Source organism: Lolium rigidum, chromosome 7 (genome assembly GCF_022539505.1).
Source record: "Lolium rigidum isolate FL_2022 chromosome 7, APGP_CSIRO_Lrig_0.1, whole genome shotgun sequence".
Taxonomy (NCBI): domain Eukaryota; kingdom Viridiplantae; phylum Streptophyta; class Magnoliopsida; order Poales; family Poaceae; genus Lolium; species Lolium rigidum.
The window spans coordinates 332,786,283-332,797,756 of record NC_061514.1 but is presented as its reverse complement, the minus strand read 5'-3'; the positions used below and the strand labels follow the sequence as shown (position 1 = coordinate 332,797,756).

Genomic DNA, 11,474 nt, shown 5'->3' with positions numbered 1-11,474 from the left:
TACGCATCACACCTTCCTCTTGGGGTTCCCAACGGACGTGTGCTTTACCGTCACAAGCAATGGTTTATCATTTTTTGCGTGAAAAGTAATGGCTACAAGAAATTGGTGATGGTTTATCATTTTTAGCGTGAAAAGTAATGGCTACAAGAAATCGTTGATGATTTATCATTTTTTTGTGTGAAAAGTAATGCCTACAAAAAATTGGTGATGGTTTATCATTTTGTGCGTGAAAAGTAATGGCTACAACAAATCGGTGATGGTTTATCATTTTTTTGCGTGAAAAGTAATGGCTACTCCCTCCATACCAATTTATAAGCACATTTCATGATTTGAGAAGAACTTTGACCATTAATTTGGTCAACAAAATATGAAATATATATCACAAACATTATATAGTTGGAAACTTCTTTTGCATATGAATCCAATGGTATAATTTTTTAGGCATATAAATTATATTGTTTTGACCAAATTAATGATCATAGTTTTGCGTGAAAAGTTTATCAATTTTTGTGTGAAAATTAATGGCTACAAAAAATCGGTGGTGGTTTATCATTTTTAGCGTGAAAAGTAATGGCTACAAGAAATTGGTGATGGTTTATCATTTTTTGCGTGAAAAGTAATGCCTAAAAGAGTTTATAATGCCTAAATGACGACAGAGAAAGAGAGGGTGGCGGGCCCCGATCAGAGAGAGAGAGGGGTTATCCTGCCCGTTAGATCATACGATCAACGGTCGGCGTGCACGATCCGCGTGACAAGGACTAGACCAATCAGGGCAAGGTTAGACGTCTGTGAGAATTTGTGAAGGGAGAGGGCAAAACTGAGTAGTATCAAGAAACCAAGGGCACGTGAGTAGTAAACAGACTAAGGGATTCAAATATGAAATTTTAAAAATGGAAAATGCGTGTTTTGTACGATGAAACTCATCTTGGCCTACCTCAAACTATTTGCAATACAAATATACATGAGTGTGAAAATTGTGGCCTCATTCAGACAAAGTATGTTTTGGGGAAAGCTGTTTTGGGAAGGGCTTATTGCGGAAAGCCATGCACCTTCATAGCTACTAGGTGATTTGAGAAGTGGCAATTTATGGTAAAACTTGATTTATCTATGATTGTTATGGTTCCCAACGTGGTAGGTCGCGTAAGAAGACGCCATGAGTAAGTGCCACTATGGTTTTATCTTTTTTGGATTTTTTTGCGCATGAAATGACTCAATTAGATAGCTTAATACCATTTGTTGACTCTCTGTCGACTAGCCACTTGAGGGTAAAAATGATTATATTGCACTAGCCAGTATTAGTACTCGAGGGGAAAATTGAGTACATATATTTTTCCAGTTTAAGACTCGAGGGTAGAACTGAGTACACGTAACCACGGACGCGTGTCGCGGTGCGCAGTGGTTAGGCGGTGCGCATGTTGAGACCAAACGTCTAGTTTTTTGGAACTGCCGATACCAACCGTCACCTTGCCTGTACAGAGCCCCTCTCTCCCTGATGCACGCAACCACGCCTCTCACGTCCCATCAACTTCTCCAAATCGAAGGAAAAAACCCCAACCGCCCTACGCGCGCTCCCCTGCCGGCGATGGAGAAGAAGATTGCGCCAGCGGCCGTCGCCCCCGAGCCCGTCGCCTCCAAGCCCATCGTCTCCGAGCCCGTCGCATCCGAGCCCGTCGCCGCTGAGCCCGTCGCATCCGAGCACGTCGCCGCCGAGCCCGTCGCCTCCGAGGGCGCCGCATCCAAGCGCGGTGCCTCCGTGAACTGGGCGTCTCTCACGGCTGACGGACCACTTCACAAGATCGGCGACTGCTTACTCCACGCGACGTGCACCTGCACAAATGGATCATGGTAGAACACGCCCTTCCATGCGCCCCTGAGTTCACCTTCCTCCACCTCCGCACATCCCGCTACATCACCATCGATCTAACGGAAGTTCATGCAAGGTTCAAATTCCTCCAAATCTATAGAGTTAATCTATTTTTATTTTCAATCGTAAACATCTTAGTGCTGAATGTTATCTTCATCAATATCTTTTAGATACTACTTCGTCGGCTTTTTCCGTGGCGTAATCGTGCTTGCCCAAAAGAACCAGCCGCAGAAGATACGGCTTCTGAACCCACTCACAAAGACATTGAACACTATGTTTGAGGCGCAGATGCCATCTGTTTTTCTGGACTCAGTCGATGTAATGAAGTCCCCGACTATGATCTTCATTTCCACACATTACCCGGAGGAAATTTCTTGGGTGATGAGTGCACTCCAACTAAGGATATAGATGAAGATTGGGGAGAAGGGAGATTTTCGATCGAGCACCATGCTCTGTGTTGCATTACCCCGTTCAATGGTGAATTGTATAGATTAGCTGTGGACAATTTTGAGTTCGGAAAATTAGTGTGCACCAACAGTGTCCAGTTGGAGCAGCGCGCGAGCACTGACAACATGGAGGCACTATTTTCATTTCCAGAACTTTGAAATGACAAGTTCTACCTTGTGAAGTCGGATGGTGATCCGATGCTTGTGTTGTTGGACAACATGCATTTGGAGGAAGGTCAAGCACCATTGGTGTACCGTGTGGACATTGCGAGCCGCTCTCTCCATGCCGTCAGTAACATTGGCAGTCGTGCCTTCTTCGTCCATCATATCCGGTGTATCTCCGTCGACATGATAGTGCACCCGATACTTCGACCTGGCTGCATCTACTACACGGATTTGGGTTATATCAGAGAGTACTTTGATGATATAAAGGCCTGGGATGATTGGCCACTACGTGTGGATAGATTAGGAAACTACGGTCTGAGAAATGAACAAAGGCCATTCCGTTTGGAGGATTTATTGGCTGCACACTGCAGACGGAAGAAGTTCAATGAATATTTCCTTCAGATACAGGAATGGAGCGACAAAGAAATATATGCTGAATGAAGAACTGATTCATTTATCCTGGGTCTAGTCTTCATGTTGGGCATACATTGCGTCTTGTATTATTTTCAGCTTAGTTTGTCGTGAACATTAACATCGTTATTGGCTACTTTTGGCTGTTGTATGCAGTTTATGTATTATACTTAGTTTTCGTGATTTATTATGCTGCTGTGAATTTATCATAGCTTCTAGATTTGCTACTATATTTGTTACCATATTGGGTAAAAAACGAGGGCCGAAAGGCAACAATCATTGAAGAAAAAGACAGAAATAGAAGCTTCTCTAGATTTGATACTAATTTGGTAAAAAGAGAGAGAACTGTTACAGAGAAAGAGGGGAAAAAGGTGCTCTTAAAAAGGGATATGCCGATTTGGACCGAGAGAGACAAAACCCAGCTCCTGCTCACGTACAACCAAACGCGGTCTCGTCCTGTCCCACGCGGTCCCGTTCTACCAGCCCCACGTGACGCGGCCCCACACGTCAACACGGAACGGTCAACTAAACGGGAATCCTACCGTCCGACCTCCTTCTCTGGGTTTCAGACAAGGGCTTGGGGAAAACTGAGGAAAAACTAAGGAGCTGGGGAAAACTTAGTACAACTAAGGACCCAGGGCACGAAAATAGAAAGCTCTTAAATGTATAGTGTGGAAAAAGATGTTTGTTTGCAATGGAATGAAAAGAGAAAAGTGATTGCAGTAAGTAAATAAAACAGGATGATTGTATCCACAGTTCACTAGAGGTGTCTCTCCATAAAGATAAATAGCATGTTGGGTGAACAAATTACATCTGGGCAATTTACAGAATAAAGACCATACATGACAAGATGATTACCATGAGATTTGTTTGGGCATTACATCATAATACATAGACCGTAATCCAACTGCGTCTTTGACTAATAATCCACCTTCCGGTTAGCATCCACACCCCTTTTATTATTAAATTGCAAGCAACAGATTATCGCATTAAGCAATGTGTGTAAAGTAAACAATAGAATTACCCTTAGATAAAACATTGTTGTTTTCTCCCTACTAGCAACATCACGTCTACATCCTTATATGTTATTGTCACTCTGCCATATTACTAGAGGCATGAACCCACTATCGAGCACAAATACTCCATCTTGAAGTCACAAGTACATACTTGGCCAGAGCATCTACTAGCAACGGAGAGCATGCAAGATGACAAATAGCATATGAAAAGTATATAGTTGATCTCAACATAGTATTCAATATTCATCGGATCCCAGCAAACACAACATGTAACATTACATAAGGATGATCTTGATCATGATAGGCAGCTCACACGATCTAAACATGAAGCACAAATTGGAGAAGACAACCATCTAGCTACTTCTATGGACCCATAGTCCAGCGATGAACTGCTCACGCATCACTTCGGAGGCGGGTATGGCGATCTAGAGGCCTCCGGTGATGATCTCCCTCTCCGGGAGAGCTTCAGAACCCTCCCGTGCTAGGGTCTGCAATTGCGGCTACGACGGAACTTTTCGTGGATGGAGGCTCGGGTGTTTAGGTTTTTCCCGAGATCGTGAATAAATAGGCAGAGGAGATAGGTCGGTGGGGTGCCGGGGGGGGCACACCACCCCTAGGCGTGGCCAGGGGGCACGCCTAGGCAAGGTGAGGCCACCTCCTGGCGCCACTCCGACTCTCCTCTGGACTCCGCCTTCATTTCGATAAAATAGGCACTTGGGATTTTGTTTCGTCCAAATCCGAGAATATTTCCTGTACAACATTTGTGAAATACAAAAACAGCAGAAAACAGGGAACTAGCACTGTGGCATCTTGTCAATAGTTTAGTGCCGAAAAATGTATAAAAGTGAGAAGTGTAAACAAATCATGTACAAATTGGTGTAAAACAAGCATGGAGCATCAAGAATTATAGATACATATGTTTGAGACCAATCACACACCGTATTCTCCCCGAGCCTTCCCACCAAAAGGAAAATCCTCAATCCACTAAGGGACCCTTGAGGGTGGTCACCGAAGCCGTACAAGCTTGGGGAAAGCTCCTCAAATTCGACAAAAATTCCTAGGTAAAATCAATGAAGGTCACAAGCTTGAGGCAAACTCCACAACAATTGGATGCTCCCAAGTAATTTTCAGGAGCCAAAAATAATCCAAGAAAAGAAACTTTTATTGTACATAGATGATGACATGCAGGTACCATTTTGCAGCAGCGGTCTCAACGTTTCCAAGACGACACGATATCGAAAGAAAAAAGGCAAGTGACCAAATATGAGGTGCCAAAAATAACTCCAAGAAAGGAAAGGTGCCGAAAATACTAACAACGGATACTAGGCACTATGACCTAACAATCTTATAGCTATTACATGAACGATCTCATCCAATCCCTGCCATCCCCTACAGCCTACAGCGGGGGAATTACTCATACATGGATGGGTGAATCATGCATGGTTGATGGAGCGACATCGGTGATGATGATAGTGATGATATCCTCCAATTCACCATCCCGGTAGGGTGCCAGAATGTAATTTATGGTCCCCGGATTGGGTTTCTGCTAGCGGCGGAGCAGCAGAACTCTTTCTGGAAAGGCTTAATATAGTCCGGAGGAGAGGTCGAGGGGGTGGACGAGGCGGCCACACCACCCCTAGGCGCGGCCAGGGCTGGCCCGCGCCTAGGCCAGGTGTGGGCCCCTCGTGGCCCTTCTCCGTCTCGTCTTCTGGCTCCGTGAGTCTTCGGGTGAAATAGGGATTTTGCGATATTTTCCAGGAATTTTCCTGAAAGTTGGATTTCTCCACAAAAACGAGACACCAGAGCAATTATTATGAAACCAGCGTTAGTCTGTGTGAGTTGTATTCAAAACACACAAATTAGAGGGAAAAGAACAACAAAAGTGTTCGGGAAAGTAGATACGTTTTGGACGTATCACTTGCATAAGACTAGCTGTTGTGGTTATCTAGAGATACGATGACCGATGGTTTTCTGGGCGTATCTTGTTATGGAGCTCTCCCCACACACAATATGATTAAAGGCATACTTCATCCTGATTAACATGAATCCTAATGCTAGAGGTGGATCCAATAATCCTCGAGAACACTTTGTCTTATTAAGTTTCAATTCATTTCTTATAACACTTATTATTGCTTTGTTTACTTTCTTGCAACAAATTACAACCATCCTGTAAAATACTTTAAACTTGAGATTACAAAACAATTTACAAGTAGCCTTTAAGAGATAGTAGCAAAGGGAATTAATACCTTAACAAGTAGCTCCCCGTGGTTCGATACTCTTACTTCAAAACTAGCTAGAATTGATATGTACTTGTAGTCATCAGCTGGCCACTTTCTCAATCATACTACATGCCTATGGATGTATGCAAGAAACAAGGGATAATAAGGAACAAATGAGCTTTCCCACAAGTAATAAGAGCTTTAACGCATGCAAGAACAAAAAGGAAACACTGCAATCTAGTTGTGTGGCCACTGGATGAGGCTATAGATTCCAGCAGTGGTGGAGGGGATACCCATAAAAATACCCTATAAGAAATGGCTTGAATTTAAGCTGCAGAGATAGGGGCAGATGTAATTTCCATCCGCCCCCGGACGTGATTTCTATCCGCCCCAACAACAGAGAGATGGCAAGCTTGCAGAAAGAGGGGTAGAAGTGTTTTTCAACCGGCCCCCATACAGAGAATTGGCACTCCACGAGGACAGGGGCGGCAAGATTCTACATCCCCTAGAAGGAAGTTTTGTATGGGCCGTCTAGATCATCCGGGGGGGGGGGTCATTTGGGATTAATAAACATGGATAATCTACCCCCTTGACGCTTCAATGGCTCCAATGCCCGTACAAGATATAAAATGGCGAGCCTTCTTCCTCCTAAAATAAGATATGCCAACACGAATAACAATCTCTCGCCTCCGTACTTAATAAGCTTCAATCACGTAGATATCTCTCCCTAACCAACCAAATACCCCCAAACTTTCGGAATGAACGGAGGAGGGCTAGATCAACTCTTATACCCAAGAAATTTCGTGACCCCATACTTTTCCTTTGTGGAGTTGGAATCCGTAGATCCCTTTATGGGGGTCCTTGTTTTTGAAGAGCTTCTCGAGTCTAGATCTTGTTGTGACTAGTTTGTGACGTTGTCGGAAGCATTCTTCCTATGTGGAGTGTGCATCAACCTTGTGTGAAGGTTATCCGCCTAGACCGACCTTGCTTAGTGGAGAAGGTATGTACACCTTTGTGGTCTGCCTACAAGGAACAAGGTGATGCCTTTGTGGCTGTTGGCACCTTTGTGGTGCCACACTTACTCACCGTAGACGTATCTCCTTTTGTGGAGGGAACTACGGGAAACATATCGCGCCTCATCCCCACTCGTTAGCCCTGCCGTAGAGCTTCCCTTTACCTTTGCTTTATTACGTGTGTTTCCTTTACTCTTGTTTGCATCGCATATAGGATCATCTTTATTTCAAGCAATCACCTTTACATTTTCACAACCAACATGAAAATTGAAAAATCCATAAATTGTGTAGCTCCAATTCACCCCCATCTAGTCGCACCTCACCTACTTTCATGGTTTATGAAGATATTTATTTGGGGGCTTCTTCCTATGCCTATAGCTGAAGTTGTGGTAGCCATGGGCTAGATACGCATCTATTGGGGATCATCCCTGTGATGCTTGGGAGAAACAAAATTTTGATGGCAAAGATATAATAAAGACTAGATCGCGAATCATGACGTACACACGCATATATATTGTACACCTAGGATGCCTTGTGAGCGGCTCTTGATACGTCTGAAACGTATCTATAATTTTTTATGCTCCATGCTTGTTTTACACCAATTTCTATATGTTTTGTTTACACTTCGTGGCATTTTTATGCATTTTCGAGGACTAACCTATTAACAAGATGCCACGGTGCCAGTTCCTGTTTTCTATTGTTTTTGTATTTCAGAAAAGTTGTATAGGAAATATTATCGGAATTGGACGAAACAAAAGCCGAAGTTCCTATTTTTCTATCATGAAGACGAAGTCCAGAGGAGAGATGGAGAAGCGCCATGAGGCGGTCACACCCCCCTAGGCGCGGACCACCCCCTGGCCGCACCTAGGGTAGGTGTGGGCCCCTCGGGTGTGCACCGACCTCGCCCCTTCGCCTATATATTGAAATCGTCAGAAAAACCCCAGAGACCCGAGCCTCCATCCACGAAAAGTTCCCCTCCTCCACCATCTGCAACCCTAGTTCGGGAGGGTTCCGAAGCTCTTCCCGGCACCCTGCCGAAGAGGGAGATCATCACCGGAGGCCTCTTCATCACCATGACCGCCTTCGAAGGGATGCGTGAGTAGTTCACCTCTGGACTACGGGTCCATAGAAGTAGCTAGATGGTTGTCTTATCCTTATTATGCCTCATGTTTAGATCTTGTGAGCTGCCTATCATGATCAAGATCATCTATATGTAATGCTACATGTTGTGTTTGCTAGGATCCGATGAATATTGAATACTATGATTTAGATCAATTATGATATGTCATGTATATGTTATTTGTCATCTTGCATGCTCTCCGTTGCTAGTAGATGCTTTGGCCAAGTATGTGCTTGTGACTCCAAGAGGGAGTATTTATGCTCGATAGTGGATTCATGCCTCTAGTAATCTGGGAGAGTGACAATAACTTCTAAGGTTGTAGATGTGCTGTTACTACTGGGGAGAAAACAACAATGCTTTATCTAAGGATAATTCTAGTGTTTACTTTACACACTTTACTTAATGCAATAATCTGTTGCTTCCAACCTAATACCCAAAGTTGTTCGGATGATATCATGAGGGTGCATTATTAGTCATAGATGCAGTTGGATTACGGTCCTATGAATCATGTTGTAATGCCCAACGAATCTCATAGTAATCATCTTGTCATGTATGTTCTTTATTGCCCACCTGTAATTTTTTTACCCAACATTTTATCTATCTTTATGGAGAGACACCTCTAGTGAACTATGGATCCCGGTCCTTTCTTTTACACCGATAAAACATCTACTGCAAACACCTATGTTGTTTCTTTACTGAAAGCAATGTTCTCTTTATTACACTGCAAACAAACATCTCCTTCCATATTATACATCAAATCCTTTGTTTTCAACAAACCCGGTGAAATTGACAACCTCACTGTAAGTTGGGGCAATGTATTGTGGTTGTGTTGTGTGCAGGTTCCACGTTGTTGCTGACACCGGTAGTGCGCCCTGCCAATGTCAGCTAGCAGCAACCTTCAAAAGGGTTTTCTTTTTCCTACTGATCGATTAAACCTCGGTTTCTTACTGAGGGAAAACTTGCTGTTGAGCTCATCATACCTTCCTCTTGGGGTTTCCCAATTGCGTGCTCTACGCACATCACTCTCGGGAGTTAGATTTTTTAATGATGTATAACTTTATTTTATTATTATTATATTTCTAAATCTCGGATGGAATTAGTGCGCTCTTAGCACCTGCAACTGCAATCAACACACATGTATAATTGGGTTTAGATCATCACTATTTAAGTTACGCCCATGTGCACGTATACAAGATGGAATCATAGATATCATATTAATCAAGACAATATGGAGAATGAGGTAACTAATGTGTGATAGATCTGGAATATTAGTTGCAATATCTGCTTAGGTACATTTTATATCTATCATGGACATATGTTCATAATAGGTTTTAATAGTTTAATTGTACTAATCACCATAACAATATGAACAGACATCCATCCTTTATTAATGGCAAAAAAAATAAATGATTTATAATCCCATTTTGGTATCCAGGTATGATGACATGTCAAGACAAATATACTTACACACAGGGTGATCTTTTGTGGTGCGATAATCGATAAATTTAAAAGCCATACATTTGTGGGCAATATCTGAAAATACGAAATATATATGGATCATTTATAACAAAAGATATTGCCAATATCCTCATCGATTCTCCCCTTATTATTTTGGTGTGAAGCGGTGGAGATATTTGCACACTAGCGTAGGCATAATTTTTAAATGGACGGTCGAGATCAACCGGCCTAGGGGAGGCGCTCCTCTCGTTTTCCCTATAATTAAATACCCAGGCATAGAGGGGCTACAAGGCACACAACACCAAATTAAACATCAAGCAACAAGAGCAAAAAGAGATCTATCTGCATTTGCTACCCCGCCTGTTCCATAAGCTCTAGCTAGCTCTAAGGTACCTATTTCTTGCTTTAGTTTCCCTTTTATTCATCATCATCTAGAAGTTTGTATATCCGTGATATACATAGAAGAGACTGTTAGAGGTGCAATCATGCATATGCATCTATATGTACATGTTATGTCTTTTCATGTTTGTTTTGATGCTAAGGTCATCCTTAACAGGTTTTTGGTTTCATCTATTGTAGAACAACACATGAAAAAATATCCATATGTAGCACCAGATTTGCCTGTTCTATTTCATCATTTTGTGATGTTCTGTAATCCTTTTAAATGCAAATCTAGTTTTTCCGTCTTTCCCTCATGAGTATTAATAAAGTGCGCACACGTCTCGCAATAGAAACATTTGATGAGTTGAACTTACTGCTAGATTTAGCATATATTTCCATCAGCTGGCATGTAATTATTTCTAACTTCCAGATTATTTGTAGGAATTATTTCTAATGATTTTGCAACTATTTATATATATAATATTTTGGTTTCTAATTGTTTCTTTTATTTTAGGTATTGAGAATACCTTAGAACAATAGCTTTACATGTATTGCGTGGATTAGAAATAATAAACATTTGTGTTCTATTTGCAGTTTGCTTAGCTAATGACGACTTCCACCGTCCAAGGATCCCCCGTGAAGGCCCTTATTGTGGAGGATACCCCTGTTCATGCATTGATTCTCTCCACCATCCTGCGGAAGTTCCATTGTGAGATTACTGTGGCTGAAAATGGGAGCGAAGCTGTGCAACTATTTCTCGAGGGAAAGAAGTTTGACATTATTTTTTGTGACAAGGAAATGCCAGTAATGTCCGGTCCTGAGGTATTACAATTAATTTTCCATTTTTTTCATGTTTCCTAAATAGATATTTTATTTTTTTACTTTATAGTTTGCTTGAATGTACTTTTTGCCTTATTTGGCAGGCCATTGAGAAGATCCGTGCTTTGGGAGAAAGTCATGTGAAGATTGTTGGAGTATCAGCCGGTTACGATCTCGAACAATCATTCATGAGCGTTGGTGCTGATATATTGCTGCCCAAACCAATGAAGTTTGATGTTGCCGGGCCTATTATTCAGGAGGTCATGAATAAGAAGAATAACTCCATGGTCTAAGCGCGATTAAGTTTCCTCAAGAAATGGAGTGAATAAGATGCTGAGCTCATATGTGTATGAGCATGCTAGCATTATCGTATTTGTTTAGTTTTATCGTATTTTCATTTTATGTCTAGTTTATGTTAAAGGTTGTATTTAACAAGAAGGGCAAGAGAGGCTTCCAATATGTATCTCCTTCAACTGAATGCAATACTATTTAGATTACTTGTGATGTGTAAGGTAGAAATCTAAGCAACACACTAGTAGGGAAAACGCTATAGGGGAACACT

General features: G+C 42.1%; 1 protein-coding gene across 1 annotated transcript; it reads left to right on the top strand.

Annotated features, from left to right (window-relative positions):
- The first annotated feature begins 10,699 nt into the window (after positions 1-10,699).
- Positions 10,700-11,205, top strand: LOC124673452 (two-component response regulator ORR42-like). The gene is made up of 2 exons (XM_047209529.1): positions 10,700-10,915; positions 11,017-11,205. The coding sequence occupies exons 1-2, from the start codon at positions 10,700-10,702 to the stop codon at positions 11,203-11,205; spliced, it is 405 nt and encodes a 134-aa protein (XP_047065485.1).
- Positions 11,206-11,474: the final 269 nt, after the last annotated feature.